General features: G+C 38.0%; 1 protein-coding gene across 4 annotated transcripts; it reads right to left on the reverse strand.

The window, feature by feature from the left end:
* Positions 1 to 14: 14 nt before the first annotated feature.
* Positions 15 to 25,757, reverse strand: LOC106140429 (uncharacterized). Of its 4 annotated transcripts, none has more exons than XM_060948019.1 (15): positions 20,075 to 25,757; positions 19,558 to 19,807; positions 18,926 to 19,105; positions 18,068 to 18,171; positions 16,557 to 16,658; positions 16,019 to 16,094; positions 15,129 to 15,270; positions 13,773 to 13,984; positions 13,203 to 13,429; positions 11,906 to 12,035; positions 10,515 to 10,695; positions 9,594 to 9,782; positions 8,137 to 8,317; positions 4,585 to 4,694; positions 15 to 1,936 (listed from the first exon to the last, which is right to left on the reverse strand). In XM_060948019.1, exons 1-15 carry the CDS (start codon positions 25,258 to 25,260, stop codon positions 1,629 to 1,631), a joined length of 7,578 nt encoding a protein of 2,525 aa, XP_060804002.1. In that variant the 5' UTR covers positions 25,261 to 25,757; the 3' UTR covers positions 15 to 1,628. The 4 variants fall into 4 exon arrangements, with proteins under 4 accessions (XP_060804002.1, XP_060804005.1, XP_060804004.1 ...); XM_060948021.1 differs by lacking the exon at positions 15 to 1,936 and adding an exon at positions 6,395 to 6,468 and having other exon boundaries at positions 4,591 to 4,694; XM_060948022.1 differs by lacking the exon at positions 4,585 to 4,694 and having other exon boundaries at positions 1,794 to 1,936; positions 20,075 to 25,756.
* Positions 25,758 to 26,468: the final 711 nt, after the last annotated feature.

Here is a 26,468-nt window from a genome sequence, read left to right on the forward strand (position 1 = left end):
TACAAAATTGACCGAACAGTGCGAGATTTCTAGAACGTTTACACTTGCATTAAGTAGACATAAAGTTATCATTATTCCTCTTACATGTAAGTCTTAATTTCACCTGTGTCAAAGCAATGCGAACTCCGGCCGCGGGAAGCCGCGCCGGTTGTGTACATCGTAAAAAAGTTATAACATGATTTGATGGATTATACTTCTGCGGACATAAATTTTATCTTAAATTGTCTCTAAGTAAATTATGATTAATATAACCAAAGCACAATTATAAACTAAAACACGATAGATACATTACAAGTATTCGATGACGTCGCTCCGAATACAGTGGTCATAGTATTTGTTTATATATTACATACGGGGTCATTGCACTGTGGAGCCGAAAGCGGTTACCGTAAGTACAGCGGGCTCTGCGAACCACACTCCCAACTTCGCTATATTTAATCTATCTCGTAACACAGTTGAATAAATAAATAATTTTTCATCATGAAATAAACATAATTATACTCTGAGTTAAATAATTTATTTGATCTTTCTATAATAAATCTATAATCATTGGGATCGGCATACATTTTCCAGAACGGCTGTGAGATATTAACATAAAAGGAAGCCTTTGTGTTTTGTACTTTGAAATTAAGTAAGAGACGATCACTTGACAGAGCTGCTGAAATTCATTCATACAAATTAAACTAAATAAATCCTTAACATAAACTACGGTGTAATTAATAAATCAACATTGTATAAATCGCATGATTAAAGAGAAGTTTGCAAATAACAAATTCATAAGCAAATTCATACGCGTTCGGGCGTCACATGTCATTGAGTTGAGCGAAAATATTATCTTTTTATATTAAACAGAACGACAGATTGTATACTGGTGTATCCATATGAAGTACAACTAAAATAAATACCTTATAAAGCAAAGTTAACAATAGTCTTATCTAGAACAAAAAGAAAATGCGCACTGTCGCGAGAGCAACCGATTGGACACAACAGTGACGATACAGAATTTGAGAAATAAGAACGAAATGCATACAAAGGCAGAATTTTAATATACACATTTATTCCAGCTCTAGGCATCGACGGTACATTGTAATAATAATAATAATCGAGTTAAACTTAAAACAATAAAACTTTATACTTATTTAACAGCGATTTCACTCACAGAGTTAACCTGTCCGGTCCCGAGCGAGGGCACACACATCGCACGACCGTCCGAGAAACTTACGAACAAAACTATTAATATTAAAAACAGTACGAATTGCCCAGCTACCCATATAGTGAAGTTAGTTATAGTTACTGTACAGTATACACGTTAGTTCAGCGACCTACCGCCAACCACTGGTGGAATCCGATCCGCGGGTACCGCCCCCGCTAGAAGCATACAATATACACATTCCGCCGTCACGTTACATCTCGATGGAAACCGAAAAGCACTACGGAAAATAAGACAATATACAGCTAGTATCTCTTCACTATCCGATAACTTACGTAGCCTACCGGTTAATCGTTATATTAATCAGATTTATGCAACAGTTTTTACCTTACAACCGTATTACCGAAGCGAATAAGAGTTACAATATGCTAATAACAGCTATATATAATACACAACGGGTCAGTTCAATATGTACAGTTCAGCCGTCGTAGTCGAGGCTGATGGAGGCGACGGCGGCGTCGGTCTCCCGGGAGTCGGTCTCCGCGGAGCCGTCGTCGGAGGGCTCCGGCTCGCCGTCGGGCGCGTCCGCCGCCTTGGCCCGCAGCCGGCTCTGCAGGTACTGGCGGTGCGCGTACTTGTTGAAGCGGCGCTTGGCCATGAACAGCGTGGCGATGGTGCGCGGCGCCAGGCGCACGGCGGCGGCGCGCGACGTGATGCCGCCGCGCCGGCACTCCGCGCACGTGTAGTCCAGCACGCTCAGCGCCGGCACCGTCTGCCTAACACACTCTGCGGAATACGCGCTCCGATTAGGCGGGCGGCCGATGTGGCGGAAAGCGCAGACGTATGGAATTGTTAATGATCGGCGGTACATGGGATAAGTAAAGCTAGAGCCACTTATTTTGTTTAGAGCAAGGTCAAACTATACACGTTTTTTTTTTTGATCGAAATTTACTTTATTCACTATGGCTGTTGTCATAATTAATATTATGCAAGAGAGCAATATACCGATGTATCACAAGGTCTGCGTCTGCGCTTTATTAGTGCGTTTTATATTAATTATTATTATACGAATCACAAGAAGAAATATCGACCAACAAATATTTATTTATTTTTTACTAAATCATTGTATAGATTTTAAGGAATTATAAGTCTTTTTGTTCCATACTTCTTCCTGTGATTGACGTAAATATATATCACCTAATATATACAGGAACTTGATTCTTCAGGGTGGCAGTGCTTATGAGAATTATTATAAACGAAGAAAGTTGTAACATAAATGTGGACGCCCATACAATTTCCTGGCAAAAGAATCAAGTTCGTGTAAAGCAGGCCCTTTAGGGCGAGTCTAGACCTCTGCATGCACACATCATGTGTGTGTATTTGTCGCGTCTCCGTTTGCTATTCACAAACGAAGGTGTTAAAAATAACATATATAAGGCTCCAAAATGCTCGCAAACCACACGGCGTTATTTTGCACAAGTCTAGATCCGCCTTAAGGCCGCCTGCGGGATGAAAAGGTATCAGAAGCTATCGTAGGCGGTATTTTTATAATCATGCGCCCAAGATGAACTTCTGTAGTACCCTTTCTACATAGTCTGAGATCACGTTGCCAACGACATACCAAAATTGTTTGCGGTGACTTTATGCCTCAGTTTTGGTATCATCTAGCAAACGCTTTTCCTTAATTCCTTTAAAGGCGGCAGTGGTATACACTAAGTGGGAACATTATCGTTATATTTAGGCGCTAAGCTCAATTCTACCGCCTTAAAAAGGTTTAAGACTCTCCTGTACACTCTAAAGTTTCCATACAAACGTAACTTTCACTTCCATTTTAAAGTTATTAATAAAATCGCCAAACTTACAATTGGTGTCGAACAACAACTTACAAGAAACTACATTTTATATCACAGCGAAAAGATTATTTGAGTGTAAAGGTTGAGTCTAAATTCATGCAACTCATAATTCGCTCATGCGTTCTAATAACACTCTTCTACGTTATCAAGTCCACCTTCTCCCACATTTCTGTAACATTTACCCATTCTTACCGGCTGACTGACCTACACAAATACACACAAATATTTTCTCTTCATTTTATTGTTTTTTTTTTTTTTTAATGTCATATATTTGTTTTCTAACTCGTGTATTCACATCATGCGTCTCGTAAACAGTTCTAACACACATCTAACAAACAAGCTTCCTATTGTTTTGAGCTATCATTTCGATATATTTGGACCAAGCTTATCCTTACAGAGATTGCAACGTGACCAAAAATTTAAGACAAGAAATATGACCTCCTACTAACATTTTCAATAAAGAACACTTCCTGTCTATGACAACTTCAAATGCGTACAGTTAATTCGAAATAGGCTATCTCTTTCGCTCTTATTTCATAGTTATATTTATTTCCTGCTGTCATTCGTTTGATATGGATAAAATGTGTGGGGGATTGAAAATAAAACAGTGCTGGATATGAAAAAGAACTTCCTATTAAAATCTAAGCCCATTTTCAGTTTCTTGTCGTTACTAGAGCGAGGGAGATAGAACTGATCAACTCTTATAATTTTCCTTTTAATTCTTACCCATTCTAGAATATGGTTTTTTTTTTGATCCAGTGATTAGACTAAAGATTTCCATAAATGCGAGACCTTTTTAAACCTATAATTGTGCTCGATTTAACGCTTATGATTCAATGGCACATAAAACCTTTCCATATGGACGTACGCCATAACGGATCATGTTTATACGCTCTTGACTGTACAATTAATTACATTGGGTCACATTTCCAGTTCAAACCTTTTTGTCCGCGGCTCAAACTCAAAAGAACAAAGCTCATTACGACGCGTGATGTAGGCAAGCACGCAAAGAGAACGCAAGCAGAGCATTTACCAATAAAATAATACAAATAATTCAAATACTATGATAAATGAGTAATGTAACAAGCGCGGAATGGGAGCCAGCGAAGCGCAAAATGCTGAAACACAAGGGGGAAACTATAATAAGAGCATGCTGAATGTATTTTCAAGGGACTACAAGCATTGAAAGAGGAATGTATGTTATGGATGTAGAATGGTCTTATTGTTGTAACAGTCTGCAAATTTTGTAATTGTTTATTTGGAATGGGACATTTCACGATATCTACTATTAATCAAACAATTTTGAAGCTCTTTGACCCAAAAGTTTTTTTTAACGTTTTCTACTCCTTAACACTTACAATTTATTTCATGCAAAAAGTTACCTTTCATTATGCTTTAAAATTTTTTATTGACGGAAAATACCTTATTACATTAAACCCACTGACAGAACTTCCCATAGCAAAACTATCGACAAAACATCCCCCAAAAAGTCGCATCCCACCTCCGATACTCCCACAATTTTCAAACCACTCTACATCCATACAACAGGCTATTTTGCGTTGTACTCGTTCCGTGACGTACCTTGATGTAGTTGCCTATCGCACAGCTTACAAATGACGAGCTGCAAATTCCCCTTGGGCCCGATGAAGGAGCGTTCACACAGTGGGCAGTAGCGACCGATGCGATACGCCCTACACACACATAGCGCACGCGCAAAAACCCGGAACATAGAAACACGCCATTAGTATTTGATGCCGAGTGATACCACTTGTATTCTGAGCGGCGGTGTTTTTATGTGCTTCGTGTTAGTTGGGAGTTGAGAAGAGTGTCGGATGAAGGCATTTTAACTGACTATAATGTATTTTGTAAGAATATAAATAAGCTTTAATAATTTGAAGGCTATTATATGAAATTTGTAATTTAATTTGAATTAACAGGACATGGAACGAATAAAGTTATTCAAAAGATATTGTACTTTTTTCACTGTCACGCTTCAACTCGATGTTATTAAATATTATGAAGCTTCTAAAATAGTATTTAAAATGCCTTCGTGAAAGTAAGTTAAAGAAATAAATATAAATAGAAGTATAACTGTAAAATGGAATATTATTCAAAAGGGCCATGAAAAAGATAATCTTAATAACCTCATGGCATAAATCAAGTTGATTATTTGAATTACTCATTAGTGGAACCATTTTTTAATTAAGCTCCTCAAACAATTTAGTGTAAAAATATATAAAATTTGAATATGAACTACTCCATAATTTTAGAGCACTTACAGAAAGATAAATAAATAATGGAAATCCGAGTGTATTACCATAATATTTTTAAATCTATTGTGTATACTCATTAATACTGTTAAGAAGTCATAGATTAAACAAAAAAAAAGTAAACAGAAAGTACCATAAAGACCGTTCCACAGTTTGTGTATCGTACACCGCGCTAGAATACAAGTGGTAATGGTGACATGACAGTTAGCGCCTCAATGCCGCCGGTACACGCCCAGTGTTAGTCGAGACAAGATGAGGTGAACGTTAGTCTGTTACAGGGGACACCGATCTCTCGAGGCAAAGTTTCAAAAAAAGCAAAGAGTAAAAAGTATTACGAATCTAACTATAAATTGAAAGATGTTGAACAGTAAAGTTGTTATTATAGGTGGGAGTTAAATGAGTCTTCGCTTTGGGGGAAGTCGTTTGAAAGAGTATGTCTCCAAAAGAAAACAGAAGAGCACAGACTCATTATACTATCTGTCACCTTCGCTCCGATTTTATTGACATACCTCTCCAACGTCTATGATTCACACAGCGATGACAAATTTAAATGTTCACACCTATATGTAAATTTGCCAATATGTTTTTGAAATGCTAGTAATTTTGAGAGTTTTAGTGTCCCACAACCAAAGGTGTAACGTAAAGTCACTATAGACTTTGCTGTTCTGTGAGTGAAGATTGTTTGCTCAAATGTGTTACTTTATCTGTGCAAAATTTGACTGTTTTAAAATATAAATACACAAGTAAGTAAGAAAATGCTACTTGTATCTCAAATAACTTTGCCAATATATTTTTTAAACCCAGTTAGCATATGAGCAAACATCCATCACAAAGACATAGTAATAAAACTTATGATTACTGATCAGCATGCAACTTATTATAAGGGGGGATGGTGCTGAGTAAGAACGCTGCGTTGGGGCATAGAGAAACATTATGCGGGGCCAAAATGCTACGTTACCAGAGACAAAGCGGATGTCGTAGTGACACATAGAATGAACCACATCGTGTTAGTCCACATCAAACACGCAATGAAACGATGATGACGTCAAAACAACTACCAAGACCAATTAAAACAAAAATAATGACACATAAATCATTGAATAGACTGTCAATGTATGTACTTCATTTGCGTCCACAATAATCCTCCTTGTATTTTTAATGCGTTCACGTATTCACGTAGCCCCTCTTGGATTTACTTGAAAATAATATTTTTTTCTCTGATTATTTATATATTTATTTATATCAAACATTTTGACAAATTCGATTCTTCACTATGGTCGAGTGCCGTAGTTTTTTATTAACTGTTAATGATTAGACACATACCATTTACCTTTGCAGTGAAGAACCAAATGGGAGGTAACATTTACATTCTGAGATCGGGGAAAACAAGGTATTTTGAATCCTCAGCTTACTATTACTATGCTAGATATCATATGCACAAACTATTTTGTAATTTTTAATCAATACTATTCTAAAGAGGCTATATATAAAGTCCAAAAAAATAAATTTTTCTCCAATAGTAAAACAAAATAATTTGTAAATGTTTGTAGTGTGAGAGAGAAATATTTAGACCATACATTAGGTATGTTCTACATTGCAAATTACATACACACACATCCGTGTCTTGTGTTTTCCGGCGGAAAAAAATAGAAATACCCCTACCCCATTTCTTTACATGGACGGCATTGGAGGAGATTCGCGCTTGAAACAAATAGCGCATCAAATCTCGTCGAGTAAGAAATCTTAAAAAGTATAGCATACATAGATTGTAACAATATGTAATATCTTTAACTTTTAGTTCTTTTCAAAACTGAATAGGTTTATATTTTACCTATATTACAAAATATTATCAATTGTTTGGGATTGCAATACTTTCGCCTCACACTACTTAGGGAATACTAAGTCTAAGACAAATATTTCTATGCGGCTTGATTATATATTTTTATGTAAGTGATGATATTACTCAAAAATTAATTGATTGATTTTGACGAAATTTGGCTTAGAGATAAAATAGACTTTCAGGAGTAACAAAAGCTTTTTTTAGAAAGCACCACGTAAAATAAAATTGTTATTAAATTCAAGCCCCATTGAAATAGAATATTTACATCCTTGGTTTTGTAAGGGAAATAATAATAAAATATTCAATAATATAAACACTAGGTTTAATTTACAAAATGCGTAACCGTAAGAAAATGTAAAGTTATATTACAGATAATTATTTGTGTAACATGATCTAGAAAGTATTTGTATTTATTTTCCCAGCCATTTGTGTCAATCTACCTCATAGCAGAAACTATGACAATGCTATTCATTTCACGATACATATCTTATATTAATTTCCTTACAGAACTTTAATTTTAAATACATTTCAGGAGACTGTATTTTTAATGACAATTGTAACTAGGAGGCTGATAATTTAATTCCTAGTATTATTTTAATGTTCAGTTTTTCCCTTGTTGTTTTTTTTGAGATGAGATAATCATTTATTTTCAACTGTGAATAGGCTTATATACTTGGGATTCTTTTAGTATCATCAAGGTATTTCGTGTAGAATGAAGTGATAATAAATGATTGTTGTTATATGATTTGTTTTGTTTGAAGAGGGGGTTTTAAACACTGATTTTTAAAAGAGCCTTGTAGCGTTTCTGAACGCAACTTGTATTGACACAAATGTCAATGTCATCAGATAGACAGAGGACAAAAATTAGAAACTTGTTTTCCCGCAAAAATCGTTTTAATTTTTTCTGGGAATTGTTATTCTGCATCGCGTAGCCCCACAGCCTCCTAGCTATAATCACCAAAATGGCAATCTCATACCGTACACGTACACCATTATAAATGTGTCAACTATAGCAATACCGACCTGGCGCAGGGCGTGCACAGCGAGTGCGAGTAGACCTTGTGTCCGCCCGGGCCGCGCTTGGTCTGGTGGTGCCACTCGGCCGCGCCCCCCGCGCCCGGGGTCCCCGGAGCCCCGGGCGCGCCGCCGGGCTCGCGCGCGCCGCACGACCTGCACACCGCGCACTCCACGCAGTGCCACCGCCCTGCGAATGTTACAACTCAAATATAACACCGGACAAATCGTACCGATAACGTTATCCATCAATCCATACGATCAAGTCTGTAATCCCTTGCGGAGTAAAAAAAACCAGCAGTCTTGAAAGTCTGACAGGCCACTTTCAGCTTTAGTTTAAAAAACTTTATTTCCCCATAAAGAATTAATAATTCACTTACTGAGAAACTTACAATTAAATTATTACTTAGCTATTTGGCCTAATCATAGAATTGAGATTCAAATAGAGACAATTTGCATACCCATCTCCTATAAGAATCCCAAGTTTATAAGCCTACCCTTTAGTCGCATTTTACGACATCCATGGAAAAGGATGCAGTGATCCTATTCCTTTTTATATTAGTGCCGGGCACCACACGGCGAAGTATTAATATTGAGAAACGTTATTAATATTGAATATAAAACTGTCATTTATTATTATTTAATTTTCATCTTACTGCCCATGTTTAAGATCCCGTTCTTGTTTTGTACATTAGATGTACCAAATTAACATTATTTTCTTTCGTTCATTCATTATTTGAATCTTAATTCAATCGCTAAGCTATACACCTGCTGGTCTTTTCGAAATTGTTGACTCTATCAACTCTGCAAGAAATATAGATATGATCCAGCGAGTTATATTGTTGTTGTTGTTGTTGTTGATGGTCGCGTTGCTTCGATGTGGTGCTTTGGAAGATATTTTTTAACTTGTCATTTTTTTTTTGTTTCTTTTTTCCCTCTTTTTTTAAAGTTATTTGAGTACTCAAGCCAAACAGCTGAATGTGGCCTTTCAGTCTTTTGATTACGTAATTATATGTCATGTTATGTTTTTTTTATATGTACGTCAATTAACCAATCCATATTGTTAATTTGGTACATTAGAACAAAACAAGAACGGGACTTTAAACATGGGCAGTAAGATGAAAATAAAATAATAATAAACGACAGTAGCTTGCATGAAGAGAGTTATGAATGTGGATGAAACAAAGGAAGTATGCAGAGATCGTGGCAAGTGGAAAGAGGTGGTCTCTGCCTACCCCTCCGGGAAAGAGGCGTGATTTTATGTATGTACATTCGGCACAGACGAGGAATCTCTCGTGAGTATACTTCCTGTTGGCCTCCAATCTCAGCTTGCACACTTTGCACAAGTCCACTTCGGCGCCGTCGCGACTCTCCTTTTTTATGTCCTTACTGGCTTAGAGGCTTCGTGACTGCTCCGCTTCACTTTTGTGAGACGGTTTCTCTGTAATGTGAGTACATCCACTCACCACTGGGCACTTTGTCGAGCCCCACGCAGTAGCTGTGGAAGCCGCGGTCGCAGAGGTCGCAGAACAGCATCTTGGTGTCGTGGCGCGAGTCGCGGCACGCGTTACAGGTCTTGCAGTCGGCGCACTGCCACGGGTACTCGCGGCACTTGCGGACCGTGTCGGCGCTCAGCTCCACGCAGCCGGGATGCACTGCGAATGTAAACAACATATAAACATATAAACACGTCTATATCCCTTGCGGGGTAGACAGAGACAACAGTCTTAAAAAGTTTGATAGCTTTTCAGCTGTTCGGCTTTATGATGGAATTGATATTCAAATAGTGGACAGGTCGCTAGCCCATCACCTAAAAGAAGAATACCAAGTTTATAAGCCTATCCCTTAGTCGCCGTTTACGACATCCATGGGAACGAGATGGAGTGGTCCTATTCTTTTTTTTTATTAGTGCCGTGAACCACACGGCACCTTTAAAGAAATTATAGTCATTTCTTATAATCAAACCCAATTAACATATTATAAATGCGACAGTTTGTTTATTTGTTTGTTTCTTGCCTCTTCACAGGTTATCTATTGAATTAATCTTATAAAAATATCACGTTTTCGTACGTATTATTTTGTAGATCTGGATTTTGGTATTCTGTCCTGTACTATCTGGGTAAAGAAAGAGTAAAATTTACATATAATGTCCTTGCGAGGTAGACAGAGCCAACGTCTTCAAAAGACTGGTAGGCCACGTTCAGCTGTTTGGCTTAGTGATAGAATTGAGATTGAGATTCAAATAGTGATATGTCGCTAGCCTGTCGCCTAAAAGAAGAATCCCAAGTTTACAAGCCTATCCCTTTAATCGTCTTTTACGACATCCATGGTTAAGAGATGGAGAGATCATATTCCATTTAAAGAGTAAAATAAAGTGCATTACTCACGTTTGCCATTACATTCGGCACACACGAGGAATCTCTCGTGAGTATACTTCCTGTTGGCCTCCAATCTCAGCTTGCACACTTTGCACAAGTCCACTTCGGCGCCGTCGCGACTCTCCTCTTTAATGTCCTTACTGCATGAGGCTTCGTGACTGCTTCGCTTCACTTTCGTGAGACGTTTTCTCTGTAATGTGAAATGGAATTTTATTAATTTCGACAGGGTCAGTGAAGAGCGGTGAATCTTATTTATTTATTTAAACTTCATTGCACAAAATACAAATGTATAGCACAATTGGCGGACTTAATGCTAGAAGCATTATCTACCAGTCAACCATTGGGTCTTACAGAGAACTTAATGTGGGGTTAAACTAAATAAATATATTTATACCTACACAATCTTTTTGTTAAGAATATAATTCCTTTCGAGTTATCTCAATATTTGATTATATAAGTAGAATTAACGATACAGTAGTCTAGTATATTACTATATTACACTGATTAATTTATTTCATTTCCATTTAAGATTACATTACATTGTAAATTATCTTTGGAGAATAAAATGCATTATAATCTCTATCTGTTTTATGCTGTTTTGTGTATTTCACTCTTATGGTACAATAAAGTTTTATCTATCTATAATACTTGGGATACCACTTTAGGGTACAACTGCTTACTCAATCAAACCTGGAAATACTACAAAGATTCCCCAGGTTCTGCAAACTATTGAAATGCGCCTTGGTACATTTGTACATACGTGTACGTGTATTGTGATTTGAAAATCCTAACTATTGTTTGTTTGTTTGTAAATACTTTATTGTACATAACAAATTTTAAGTAGTACATAAAAATACATTAAAAATAACGATGTACAAGGGCAGACTTATCCCTGTGAGGGATTTCTTCCAGTCAACCAGGTAATTCAAAGAATCGTATTATGTTAAGGGACAGTAGCTACAGCTAGGAACAATGGCTGGACACTATAAAAAAAATGAAACTATTATGAAGATTAAAAATTTAACATTCTAAATACAAAAGTAAACGAAAAAAAAAAATCCCGCTAGCCAGCTTGCAACTAACCTTGTGAGGAAAAGAATGGTGTGTTCCATATTGAAAAGGAAAATCTCCTTTGGAGTTGAGCACATGATATTCTTCTTGTATGACACGAAAATGACAATTTATTGCTGCATACATTCATCTCATATATAAAATTCTCGTGTCACAATGTTCGTTCCCGTCCTCCTCCGAAACGGCTTGACCGATTCTCATGAAATTTTGTGAGCATATTGAGTAGGTCTGCGATAAAACCCCCATGAAAAAGCGAAGGTATAATACCTTGTTCAGAGGATGAGTACTCTACAAGTACATTTTTAAAACCTGTCCAAACGAATGTATACCTTGTGCAGATGATGATAAGTGTTGACGTCGGAGTCCGCGCTGGAGTCCCGCTCGGAGTCCGAGCCCGAGTCCGAGCTGCTCTCGGGCGGCGCGGGCGGCGCTGCCAACGCCGTGTTCAGCGGGAAGTATCTGAGAATATTTATTATTTGTAAAAACATTACAAAAAAAATGCTTCGAATTAAAATGTTTGCTTAACTGAAAATATGCGTGTCACAGCGGAATGTGCAAAAAGAAAAGTATGCAATAAATTCAAATTCCAGACGAGACAAAAAGATACATATATTATATCGTGAACTTTTGAATAACAAAATAATTTATTATTTTATATTTAAGATAATAAAATAAAAGTAGCCTAACTAAGTAGGTTTAACAAAGGTGCAATTTTTATCACATAATCCGTTTTCATAGCACGAATAGTCACACACATAGATTTATAGTACTCTTTATTACTTCCAGTCTAAATTCTTAAGTACTAATAAAAATTCCGAATTGTTTTTTTGTCAAATTATTCTCAGCGTGCCGTGAACGCGATCAGCGAATCCCAGCACGTCCCATTTATCCACACATAATTCAGTGCGCAAGGATTCAACATCATTGAATAATTTGAACAAAATTCTCTAGATAGAACAAAATCAGATTAAAGTAAAATAAACATTAAACATACTGAAAAATATAAAGTAAAAAAAAAAAGATATATTTAAAGAATAAGTTCTCTTTTAAAAACGGCTGAATCCAACCGGCGGTTATATGACAAGAACCAAACTCGCTACATTTACAAATAATTCTTATTCTTGAATATAACCTAGCCCATTACGTTTGAACCCTAACCTTTACGTGTTATCACTTGCATTCTCTACCACTATGCTTCAGGGCCTGGGGTTGGAAAAACATACTACTTTTATAAGTTCTGCTTTGAAATCTGAACTTGTTAATAGACTCGCAGTTATAGGTACGGTAGTATAGCCCGTGCTGATAATGTCCCGGCTGTAACGGGTGCGGGTATAACTAACGGACGGTCCCATGTTCTTTATTCAAACACGTTCAAAATCTTTCTGGCCAGTCCCTATCCTGTTCTAAATTTGAAACCCGTAACTCGCCTCATGACATGGGTAACACGGGAGAGTAGCGGCTATGTTTGTTCCATATTTAAACCCGTTTTTTCAACTCTTACTGGCCAGTTATCTTAGTTGTTCGGAAATAGCCTTCGCTCCACACCGCAAATAGGTAGGTTTATAAACCGTCATTTTTAAGCGCTGCCGTTCCAAATTCAAAATTTCTTTTTAATAATCGCCTCACCTGAGCTGGTCGGGAGTGTAGCGCCTGTACGCGTGCTGGTACTGGCCGGGCAGCAGCGCGTGCGGGTAGAAGCCGGCCGGGGGCCGCACGTGCGCGCGCGGCGCGGCGGGCGCGGCCAGCCGCCGCTGGATGGTGAGCGACTGCAGGTCCACGCAGGCCGGCCGCCGCAGCGCGTTCATGCGGCTGTTCCACTCGCTGGCCGAGGCCATGGCCGCTAGGGCCATGTCCTGTACACACATTATAACCTCAATAACTATTATTGTTTTCGAGTTTGCTTAGAATGCAACGGAGAACGAACGGTTTCCGACACTTCAGTATGGAACCATATCTTTCCTATGGATGTCGTAGGAGGCGACTAAGGGATAGGATTATAATCTTGGACTTCCTTGGGCAACCTGTCACTATTTGAATTTCAATTCCCTCATAAATGTACAATACATTTCACACACAGCTATGTTACATCGATTGAGGATTTCCGAGATGTCAGATCTGAGAAAACCCTTGATAAAATTAAGTTTAAAAAAAACAAAGTATCCGATTGCATAATAACTAGATACCGTTTCATCTTACCTGTCTAGTCTTCTCCGGGTCGACTTTAGGCGGTTCAGGCTTCACGTCCGCTTTGACTTCAGCCTTCATCTCCACTTTGTCCACCCTCTCTTCTTTCACGTCGTCCTCTGTCAGCTGTCTCTGTCTCTGATATGAGCGGTACTCTTCGTACTTGTGCGGATAGTCTGACAGCATAATGTCTAGAACTTCGCTCGCGTCTACTGCTGTTAAATCTGTAAAAAATATCGATAAAAATGTGAACATATTATACTTTTGTATAAATACAAATGAATTGAAATGAAAATTCACAAGATAAATAAAAAAAAATTTTGTGATTATATTCGCTTCGATTGCAAACAAAATCTATCTCATGCGCAAATGTTCTCTTTCACAAATGTCGCGTCAGGGACTTAGAATAAAATTTTATTTACTAAGCAAAATATTTCATTAAATTACGGAGTAATTATAATATTATATTTTTTGTTTGTTTGTTACATCTTTATTGTACATATGTGTAAAGAAAACAAAAATACAGTAAATTGGTAATACAATATACAGTGGCGGACTTATCCCATCTAGTCAACCATTTAATAATTTTTGACGATAACTGATTTTGCTTTGATACATACATACATAAAATCACGCCTCTTTCCCGGAGGGGTAGGCAGAGACTACCTCTTTCTACTTGCCACGATCTCTGCATACTTCCTTCGCTTCATCCACATTCATAACTCTCTTCATGCAAGCTCGGCGGTTTCGGGTACTTTTGACCTGACCCTTTACCAGTTTAATAGTTGGTACTTAAATACCTGCATATTTTTATTGAACCTAAATTTTCTTTGTACACATAAATTATACATTTCGGTATTGTTTTTATTATGCAAATACATATAAGTAATTTTTCTGTTTTTCTGAGGAAGTTTCATATCGAAAGTTATCATAGATATAAACCTTCCTCCTCTACATATAATGCAACCCATGCGAAGTTCAGTGTGGTTCCCGGAACCAATAAAAAAATAAATAGGATCACTCCGTCTCTTCCCTATGGATGTCATAAAAGGCGACTATATATATATATATTATCCTTTTTTTTTGGGACAAATTACACTGATTGAGTTAGCCTCGAAGTAAGTTCGAAACTTGTGTTACGAGATACTAACTCAACGATACTATATTTTATAATAAATACTTATGTATATAGATAAACATCCAAGACCCAGGCCAATCAGAAAAAGTTCTTCTCTCATCATGCCCTGGCCGGGATTCGAACCCGGGACCTCCGGTCTCACAGACAAGCGCACTGCCGCTGCGCCACAAACTTGAGATTCTCCTCTTAGGCGACAGGCCAGCAACATGGTATCTAACAGTGTGACGTACCGGCGGGCGCGGCGCGGCCCAGCAGCGCGGCCAGGCGCGCGCGCTCGGCGCCCGCCACGCGGCGGCGCCGCAGCGCGGGGTAGCGCCGCCGCAGGCTGCGCGCGCCCAGGAACAGCGCCACCTGCTCCTCGATCATCATCACCTGCGGCCCGCAACGTTCATCACTTTAACTGCCGACTACTAGCTGAATCACGTTTCTATAGCTTTTTTTTATATATCAACTCAAATAATGCCGTTTCACTCTTGCCTTAAAAATACTCAAGCTGTATGTATCGGAAAGAGAGATGCGGTTCGCTTTTATCATGCGAAAATCCCTACACACGCCCTCTTAAAAATTAAAAAACTAACCCTTATGAAAGTTATAGTTATTATATGGATTTTTAAATTATTTCTCATCTCTCTCACCTGCGACGTTTTACCTAAATGTCATCTTTCCAGGGATTGTAGTTGATGACTGACCAAAGATGACTTTCACAATAATATATTTGTTTAGACTGTTTTTGGAATGAAGGTTTTTAAATACAGTAAGTAGATGTTAACTTAGTTAAATAATTTAAGGTTTAGTTCTGTTAAGGAGTAGTTTGGTTCTTACCCAACGAAATAATATTTTATTCACACTATTAATAAAGACAAAAGTTTTATATTTTGATATGTTTGTTATAAATAAATTCAAAAACTAATAAATTTGGCACAGATAAACTGTTTATGACCAGTATCAAGTCAATCAAATGAAAAACACAATTACCTAATACAAGTATAAACTTATGATCAGTATGAATCCTTACTTTAAAAAAAAAACTAAAGGAAAATGGCATCAGACTCCAAGTCCTGTGCACTTGGAGTCTAATGCCATTTTCCTTTTTAAGGCATGACGCAGAAAAATAATTTACCTGAGACTCCTCATCACCTTCGCCGGGTGGCGGCCACGTGTATTCTTTCACGTCTTCCGCCGTCCATATTTTATTACTGCAAAAGGGAACCGCATTATGATATTGTGTAACATTTAACTTAACGTTAAACTTGTGTGTTACGGCTTTTAAGATTGCCCGAAGATTTGCAAGTTGTACCAAGCAGGTAAAATTTACGGGTTTTAAAGCATTTTGTGACTCGTTTTACACGTGTAATCTTTGGACATATTAAACCCAAAAAGCATACGTAATATCGTATAATAGTTACAATATATCAAACTATTTATAAATAATACAGGTATTAAACGATCATTGTAATATGATTCGAAAAGTCCAAGATAAAATAAAGGTACGTTACGTGCGCGTTTAATATTTGTATTATTTATAACTAGTACAATGCAACGCAAAAGTTTAAAATCAAATAGGTACATTAAAGACAAAACACTTAGATATTTCAGACTTTGAAAACATGTTTACAGCTTTGTTTTAAAAAATCTATGTAATTTGAATTGAAATTTACCTGTCAAATAAGTCCGCGAATTTCGATTTCTTCAATTTGTTGCTCTCATTCGTGGAGCTCTTGACGGAGCTCTGGGAATCTTCGTCCAGTAAGCATGAAGGCCTGTAACAAAGTCAACATACATACATACATAAAGTCACGTCTATATTCCTTACGGGGTAGACAGGGCCAATAGTCCCGAAAAGACTGAATGGCCACATTCAGCTGCTCGACTTAATGATGGAATCGAGATCCAAATAGTGACAGGTTGCTAGCCCATCGCCAAAAAAAAGAATCACAAGTATGTAAGCCTATCCCTTAGTCGCCTTTTACGACATCCATGGGAAAGAAATGGAGTGGTCCTATTCTTTTTTGTATTGGTGCCGGGAACCATACGACAAACAAAGTCAACGAGTCATTTATTTTTCACACAATAGAAATCGAAGCAAGAATAAGATGTAGTAACTAACGAAAGAGTACTGGTGAATATGGGTGGTGGAACCGTTACGAGGCTCACATATAAACGCGTCTGTAGCGGGAGCGATGATTTGGGCTCGACCGCCATCAAAGGCAAGGCCTTCCGCCAGGCTAGGTGTTATGCCTGGGGAACCGCGCGATAGACGATGTTGAGACGAAGCTTGTATTTATGCTCCAATCCGTGAAATCTACTAAATTGCAATTTATCACACGCGCCGGCAAGGCTGGTGGCCTTTTTCGATGACGCCATAGACTCTTCGCTACTATTGGCTGAGCGCGACGTATTCTCACTATCATTGGCTGATGGCGTGTGACGTTCGTGAAGTCGCCACACGTCATTCACACGGAAAAAGGCAGAGGTTCAAATCCCACCTCGACTGACCACTTGTACCAATGACTCTTTTCCGAAGTAACACACATTTAGGCAACTGAATGCGTAACCATGTTCCAATATGGGTTAGGTTCCCCTGCAAAGCCGGTTTAGAGGTCAGATGGGAGGCGCTTCGTGTAATCTTCTCGTAATGTGACTTATCCAATTCCAGGAACATGTCAAAGGCGCACACAGGGCTTCTCTCCAGGGAATTGAGGATATAACTAGTTTAATGTCAGGAGCCAGAATCTCTCGTATAGAGGATAGTACTAAGAAACTGGTCATCCCAGAATAAAATAACCTTATTATTTAAAAAGGTATACATACAATCACTTCTATATCCATTACGAGATAAACAGTGCCAACAGTTTCGCAGAATGAAAGGCTTCATTTAGCTGCATGGCTTAATGATGGAATTGAGATTCAAATAGTGACAAGTGGCTAGCCCATCGCCTAAAAGAAGAATCCCAAGTCGCCTTTTATGACATCCATGGGAAGGAGATGGATCTAAATTACATATTTTGTCTTATGATTTAAAAGATGTGTCATTTCTACACTTTAATAGTAATTTTGGATCATTGCGTATTCTCGGTCAAGTGGTACGGAGTGTTCCTATTCTATAGTGCCGGGAACCACACGGTAAAAATAGTAAAATATGATTATGAATACTATACAACAAACTCACTTGGCTGGCGTCGCGTTATCATCCATCATGCATGTCTCCTCTTCGAAGAGTTGCACGGTGGTGGTGGCAGGTCCACACACACGCCCGTATATACCAAGGGTTTCCTATAACAATGGTTTATTTTGTAGAGATATTTTTGGAAGCCTTACCATAATAAACATAAGATACAGTTTTTTTTTCATAGTTGGTTATTCCCACTAAGAGAGTATTACTAAAATTTTTCACTTATCTGCATACCATATTTTCACATTTTAAAACTGAAACTTTGGATTTCGGCCACTCTTATTTTTGCAACGAAAAATAAGTAAAACTTTGCTTATAAAATTGTATACCATTTTTTTATTTGTTAGTTTATTATAATTTCGAAAGTGATAAGAACAATTAAATTTTTTTTTACTTTTATGTATTTGGTTGTTAAAATTATACTATCAGTTAATTTTCTTTCCTTCATTTGCAAGAAAACTTTTAGCGCCAATTTGTACTGCCTGCTGTGTTCCTTTTTTGAATATTAAAATGAGTTGCCTATAGGAAAATTTAAAAATCTTTGTAATTTTTTTTTTTCAATAATTTTATTTGCGGTCATTGTTATTTTGTACATTTTTCCATCAAATTTTTCGGCTATGAACATTATCAAATTAAAGACTCGAGGTCAAACATGACAAACATTAAGGGATTCATTTTTGCCTTAAAGCTATGAAAGTTTGAAATACCGTCTGGTGTTATTGGTCTATGCTGATGAAGTATACAGTCACTTATAAATAGTGTCATCTAGCTAAGCTTAAAAGAAAGAAAACCCTACTGGAACAAATGCAATAATGAATCAATGGCGTCTCAAAGAGGGAAGGAAGTTATCCTTACCTTCATATACATAGCGCCGCGTCCTCCCCCGCGGCCGCGGCCTCCCCTGCGGGCGCCGCGCGCCGGCGAGCGGCCCGGCCGGGAGCCCCGCGCGCGGGCACCGCGCCCGCCGCGACTTGGCGACGGGGATTTCATGAACGAATCCTCTTTGGAAGTTTCATCCATCACGGAACTGACGGACTGGAAATTTAAATAATGTGTTCAATTGATCTGGCTGGATGTAAAAAACATATTAGACCGACCTAATTATGTCGTCTAAGGGCGGTCGGATTCATCTCAGATCATCAGAAAGTGATACAACGGCAATAAAAAGAGGTTTTCAATATAATTTGTAAATAAAAGTTTAACTTTCAGATAAATTGTACTTCCTTCAGTAAACCTTATTTTTACATAATTGTATATACATAATTAACAACAAATTATTTTGAATAAGCCTAGCGTTTATTACGTGTGAATCCTCCCTGGGGAGGAGCTTGTTATACTTTACGACCATAATCCAGGAGTATATTAGTTAATTACAGACGTGTTACGGAATTATCGGGAAAAGGATTGGCAAGACAAACTTAACATCAGTTCTTTAATAAATTTAATGTAGAATCTATTGGTCTAAAAGTATTTTAAAAAAAACTAACCTGAGAATCCCCAAACAGCTTCATATCCCCACTCTCGCTCAGCCGACGACTCGACAGCGGCGTTGAGCACACTGACTTGTCCAGGGCTTCGGTCATCCTCGGCAGCTTGATCCTTGAGCTCGTGGGGTCTATGGGCTCGGGCTCGGGCTCGTCCGGGGCGCTGGGCCCGGACGGCGGCGCGTCCGGACGCCGAGCCCCCCGCCCGCGGCCGCGGCCTCCTCTCGGCTTCGCGATTATTGCTGGACGGTCTCTGAAGATAAAAATATGCTTACATTTAAGTGTATAGTAAAAAAAGGTGAGTCTATAGACTCAGTAGAGTCTAGATAAGCAAAAAAATCACCTTGCCATCAAAGTCAAGAGACTGAGATGGTTTGTGATGACTGTTTGATACAATTTACAACACATTTTAGTAGTAAAAGAAAATCATCATTAATATTTGAATCAAATGGATTTTTACCATTGCTGACTAAAGATCATGACTTGTTCTAGATACTAAAAATAAGAAATGTGTAGTTACCTAGACAACCTCAAAGAGCGCTGGGGCCGTTCCTCGAGTGCAGTGACGGGAAGCGCCACCACAGGCGCTGGGATCGGCTTGGCGCCCTCCGACAACGGAATTTTACGCGGACGACCCCGCTTCTTGGGCTGCGGAGTCATCTCCACTGCCTTCGGAATGTTCACCTCTTCATTGTTTAACTTAGAACCATCCACTTCCAACGGATCCTGAGACATCTCATCAGCACTGATACCGAAATTAGGAAACTCAAAACTCTCATTTATCATCATCTCCTGAACTTCTGGATGACAATTCTCCCTCACAATGTCACATTCTCCACTCCCTGATGATATATTCGAATCAACTTCTAAAGTAACAGTCTCGTTCTTGTCGTTAATAACAGGTTTTACTTGGATCTGATTTGCTTGCAAGTTAGACAAAATGTTGTGCAGTTTGGAGTTGCCATTTTTAGAACAGTTTTCGTTGTTCAGCAAACTGTGATTTACAGTCTTTCCCTTATTATCATGTTTAAAATCTACAGATTTATTGACAGAGGTCTCCTGACTTACTACGACAGGGGAAATAGTGAGAGATTTGTTTGATAACAGCTGACCAAGTTTTAATCTCTTTGTTTCGAGAACAGATAGCTCTGGTTCATTGCTTTGGAGTGGGCTCTGGTCTATTTGCCTTTTTCCAACATTGCGTCTTACTAAAGATGATGATTTATCCATACTTTCAACAATTCTGGAACTACGTAATCTTTTGCCCACTGGTGCACTCTGTGTAACAGAAGACTCGTGTTTTCTTTTACTGTTGACAACATTTCTTTTTGGACTCTCCTTATCATTAATTATCTCATTTGTCATCTCAGCCTTCTGCTCTTCTGTGTCTGGCTTACTGGGATCCTCTGTTATAATCTTTGCAGAAGCTCCATGGTCAGTCTTATTGATTTTCAAAATTATTCTTGGTGAATCTTGTCCAGAGCTTTGATTGACTTTTTCAGAAATATTAATCTCTAATGGATTTTTCAAGTTTTCACTTGCTTCTTTGGATATTTCTTGAATGGTTCGAATTTTTATCGCTGCTGGACTGACATTAGAATCACTAGGTACTTCAGGGCTCTGACTTCTGTTTTTTCTGTCATGGATCGAGTCAGAGTACAAATTTCCAGTACTTTGTTGATCAGATTGTTTTTCAAGGCAGTTTACAGGCTCTTGACATAGTAAAGAAGGTGACGATGACCTATTCGTTTTCTCTTCTGATGGCTCAAGTCTATTGTCTAAGGAATCATCAGACGTTTCCAATAGCTTTTTCAACAATGTACAGTTCTGTACAGATCTGTTTTGTTGTTTAATTAAATTCCTTATTTGGGATACATCTGATGTATCAACAGGTGGTTCAACTAATGAACTTGAGTTTTCAGTTTTCTGATTTATTTTATTATCCTCTGGTGTAGATTCCTCTTTTTCAAGTATTGAATTTTCTAGTTCTAATGATGTGCTATTAGACACTTGTGATATTTGTGTTTTCTCCTGAGTGGTATTTGACTCAATGATAGGTTTATCCTCTATTTCTTCTGTTTTCTTAATTTTTAAAATACTGCTTGAAGGCAGCTCTCTATTAGAATTACTCATGTCATTTGTAAGTATTTCTGCTGTTTCAGGTACACAGTTTTGTTTTAATGAAGTATCTAATTTAATGTTTACATCAGCAACTCTCGCTTCTAATTCTATGTTTTCTTCTTTATCACTTACCCTGTCTATTTTGGAGTTACCTGAGGAGATTCTTTCTAAATCATATATTTCAGATGATTTTAAATTAACCTTTAAATTAGTTTTGGGTAGTTCTTCACTAATGTTATTAAAAATATGTTCTCTAGTATCATCAACATTGTTAATTTTTTTATCTACACATAATCTTTCACTACTTGATGGATCTGCCACAGCTTTCATATTAATTTTCATTACTATAGGTGGATTTTTTACAGAATTATCCTCTACATCATCTTTTAACTTTTGATTACTATCATCCTCTGGCTTAACCACCGGTTTGATATTCAACTTTGTGACAACAGGAATAGAAATTCTTAAATCTGAACCTTTTTTAGGAGATAATGGTGAAACACTTTCCTCAGGCTTCACCAATGGCTTTATAGTGAGTTTAGTTACAACAGGAATAGCTGCCTGGTCATCTGAGGATTTCAGTTTGCAAACATCTTCTAAGTCATTAGGTTTCAATATAGGTTTGATATTTAACTTTGTAACAATTGGTATATTGTCTGTATTTTCATCGCTGGAATTCCCAGTCTCAGAGGATTGATTCCCTGAATCTTTAGATGTCTCCTCATCTGCAGGCTTAATAATAGGCTTAATATTAAGTTTAGTAACAACAGGTATACTATTTTCTTCGACTTCAGCTTTCATTTCATCACAGTCTTTTTCTTTTGAAGAACTTCCTTCAGGACATTTTATGGGCTTAATATTCAATTTTGTAATTTTAGGAATATCTTCTAAACTAGAATTTATTTCATTATCTTTAGGTTTAATGACAGGTTTAATGTTTAATTTTGAAACTACAGGAACCTTTTCTTTCATACTCTCTGATGATTCTTCACACTCTGATGGCTTCAAAATTGGTTTGATATTTAATTTTGTCACTACAGGGATGTTTTCTGGGCTCTCATAAACTGCAGTTGATTTTTTAGGTGGTTTACTATCAATGTCAACCCTAGTAACTGGCTTAATTGTAATTTTAGGCACATGGGCATTTTCTTTTACCTCTACTACAGAAGAAAGGGGCTCTGTAGATATTTTAAGTTTGGGGATCGGCTGAACATCTGATACACCTTCTTTACTGGATAAGTCTGAAGGAGGCTTTATGGGTTTTATTGTAAGCTTGGGACTTAAAGGCTGACCTTCTGCTTTTGCTACTGTTTTGATTGTTAATTTAGGTATTTTATCTGATTGTTTATCCTCAGATTGGCTGATAATTAACTTAAGTTTGGATGAATCTGAGTCCTCCTTCTCACAATGTTGAAAGCCCTTTATTGTCAGCTTAGGTATTCCTTTCTCAGGATCTTCTTTTTCATTGTGATGCATATTTATGTTCTTTATTGTCAGTTTACGAATGTCCTCCTTCTCATTTTGTAAACCCTTTATAGTAAGTTTAGGAATATTTTTTTCTGTATAAAATTTGCCTTCACTCTGAGTTCCAGGCTTGCCAAGTTTTATGGTTACTTTAGGAACCATATCCGTTGGCCCTTGATCAGAAGCAGATGCTTGATCAGATGTGCTTGTGTCATCATTTTCAGAATATTCAGATTCAGATATTTCGCTACTACTAGACTTGCGATGGACTTCATTAATCTTCTCTGGAGGCTTTGGAATTGGCTTGATGTTAATTTTTGTCACTAATGGAATTTGTTCTTCATCTTTTTCTGTTCTGTTTTCAGTTTTACTTAAGGATCGCATTGAATTGTCATTCACCTGTGGTGGTTTAGGAATGGGTTTAATGTTCAGTTTAGAAATACTAGGCATTTGTTCTACATTTTCCACTTTTTTATCCTCAACAGGAGGTTTAATAGGTTTTATAGTTAACTTAGGCACAGGAGGAGACTTTACCTCATCAGATTGTTTGCTACTTAACTTAATGGTCAATTTTGGGACTTGTTTAATTGATTCAGACTGTTCTTGTTCCACATTCTCACATTTGCTTTTTGAAGTATCTATCATTATACTTGCCTCTGACTCAGATTGGTTTATTAAACTTTTACTACTGGAGCCTACATTTGTAGGTATTGCCGATTGTTCTTCATTTACATCTTTTGATTCAGGTGCTAATATTAAAGCACCTTGGCCTGCGCTAGATTCTTCTTCTATTTTTTGTTTATCTTCTTTTCTACACTCATTTGAAGGAATTTCTATACTGATTTCATGCATTACCTCTTTATTATGATCTGCCATGGCATGGCATTCATCTGAGCTTGTTGCACTTGTAGAATCAGTTACTAATGGGCAAGGTTCACTTATAATAGCTTCAGTAGTCTCTGCAGATGTTGATTGACATTGCTCATGTTCAAGCAACAACATTGGTTTGTCTTGCACATTATGGCCAACAGTACTTGATTTTTGTCTAATAAGTTTTATTTTTTTAGGAGGACTCCCAGATGTTTCTGCTTTGCAGACACTAATTTCACTTACATTTCTAATCTCTTCATTTACATTACCATGTACAGTTGCAGGCACAGCATCTGATGAACTAGAAACATCTTTAATTTCACTTATTGATTGTTCTGTATGTTCATCACTTGTTGAAGTGGACGACACTGTGGAATCTGGCCGCCGATCACTAGGTGCAGGCCGCACAAGCCTCCGCCTCAGGGGGGATCGTGTTGGCGCTTCATGGACCTGAACTTTACCATCACAAACACTATTATCACTAGACGTTGATTCAGCACTTCCTACTACAGTCACATTGTCATATGTAGACGTCACACATTTCACTGTTCGGTCTTGGGCTAAACACACACTTACATTAGAAACACTTTGCTCTGTCTCCACTTCACTGCTGGTAGGAAGATTGAGAGGTGGACAGTCACTAACAGACTCAGTATTTGCACTTTCGTCTGGATTACTTTCAGTCATGACAGGTGTATCCGCTGGTTCTGATTCAACCACAGGCTCACTTGATTGTGGGGAACCAGTATCAGCCAAACCAGCTACAGTCGCCGGAGCTTCTGTATCACAAGGAGAAAACGTACTTTTTGTTTGTTCACTCACAGACGCGTCGTGCTCCTGACCACTTTTGTCACTTGGTTCAGGGCATGGCACTGATATTTGGACGGCAATGTCCTCTGAAACCACTTTAGTTAATTCTGGATTGTCACTAATAGGGGCAGACTCGCTGTTAGCGTCCAAAGAATGCGGCAGTCGTTTCGGCGCGCCTGGACCGTCTACAATCTCATCAATCATGTCCAGGATAGCCTCAGTGCTGGTGTTAGCATCGTGCGATGACGGCGAAGGCACACTATCGCCGTCAAAGTTTTCTTCCGACATAGCAGGCGTTTGGCACCAAGTTCGGGCTTCGGATGTTTCCATTGACGAACTACTAGTTGCGTTGCCTTTCTCAGCCCCATTATCTTTTTCCCGCGCCGCTGAACGGCGGGGTGCGTTCGCCGCAGCGCCCGCATCATCTTCTGAACTCTCCATTATCTACTATTTTGCATTGCTGTCATATCTGAAATGGAAAACGCTCGCTGGGTGTTATTTACGTTACGAATGGGTAACCTGACGACGTGCAAGATTGACAAGCCACAGGCACCATTCTAATTCACCATAACGCTACAAAACTTGGTTCACAGGGCTCAAAGTGTTGATTATATATCGGCAGATGTACTTAAATTTCATATTCACGACGTTTACGTCAGGTATGAGAGCGCGAGAGGTCTTGGAAACGGTTCAACAGCGTAAACCGGCAAACAAAAAGCTTGTATACGCCATTTTTAAAAACCAAAGACATGGCAGGTTGGGATGTATGGGCCAATAAAAAATATCCTATTCGGACAATTCGGCCATTGTCGTGTTGGTAAACTGCACAAGAAGCCCATAGATCGCTCCACTTCAGCTTTGGCTTGTAAAAAAGAGTAATAAATATGAATTCGACATGTGTTAGAAAGAGTAAAATTATATTATTTGAAATGCAAAATTATTTCATGTGGCAAGAACCGGGAGAACACGAAAATACTCGAAGTTGCCATTTGAAGCAAAGCTTGTTTTTAAGGTTGATTGTATTTGATGTGTATCATCAATCCAAGCATCAATCTGTCTCAGTTTATTCACGAACGTGGCCTTAGGTAGCGTAAGTTTTATTTACCCTCTTTTTCTTTATCTCTTAAACAGATAAAGATATTTAGGCTTGTCAACATTCATAAATCTCCTCTTTTTAATCCATTACTATTAATATTATAATTTTTAAAATATGTTTGTTTATCAATCTTTCGTTCGCTTAGTTTAGTAACAGGTTTAGTAGTTTCGCGTAGTTTAAAGTGAGCTGAACGGCGTGTGAATGCTAATAATACTAAAAGCAAAAGTGTGTCGATTACGCTGACAATTTAGCATGAATCAAACATCCGAGGTTAAATATAGGTAAAAGTGTGTACACCAATCTTAAAATCTTAAACCTTAAAAATTAGTGACTCAAATCTGTCAATTAAGATGAGATACAAATAAGGCCTATACAGAAAGAAAGCTGGAAACTTAGCGTAAAAAAAGCGTTAGGCGCTTGAAAGCGCTGGTAACCCGCGCAGGAATTTATATGATCACACGCCAATAAGCACTGAACGATGCCGACAAGTTCCGATAAGCTTCAACACGCGCTGGTCAGCGCTGGGCGCTGCCATTTATAATTAGCCTTCGTC

This window comes from Amyelois transitella, chromosome 15 (assembly GCF_032362555.1).
Source record: "Amyelois transitella isolate CPQ chromosome 15, ilAmyTran1.1, whole genome shotgun sequence".
NCBI classification, from domain to species: Eukaryota; Metazoa; Arthropoda; class Insecta; order Lepidoptera; family Pyralidae; genus Amyelois; species Amyelois transitella.

Coding starts and splice junctions, on each gene's coding strand:
- LOC106140429 (XM_060948019.1), bottom strand. CDS start 25,260: ATGGAGAGTTCAGAAGATGATGCGGGCGCTGCGGCGAACGCACCCCGC. Junction 16,659..18,067: donor GATAACGCGACGCCAGCCAA/GTGAGTTTGTTG, acceptor ACTTTGTTACAG/GCCTTCATGCTTACTGGACG. Junction 12,036..13,202: donor TACACTCCCGACCAGCTCAG/GTGAGGCGATTA, acceptor AAATATTCTCAG/ATACTTCCCGCTGAACACGG.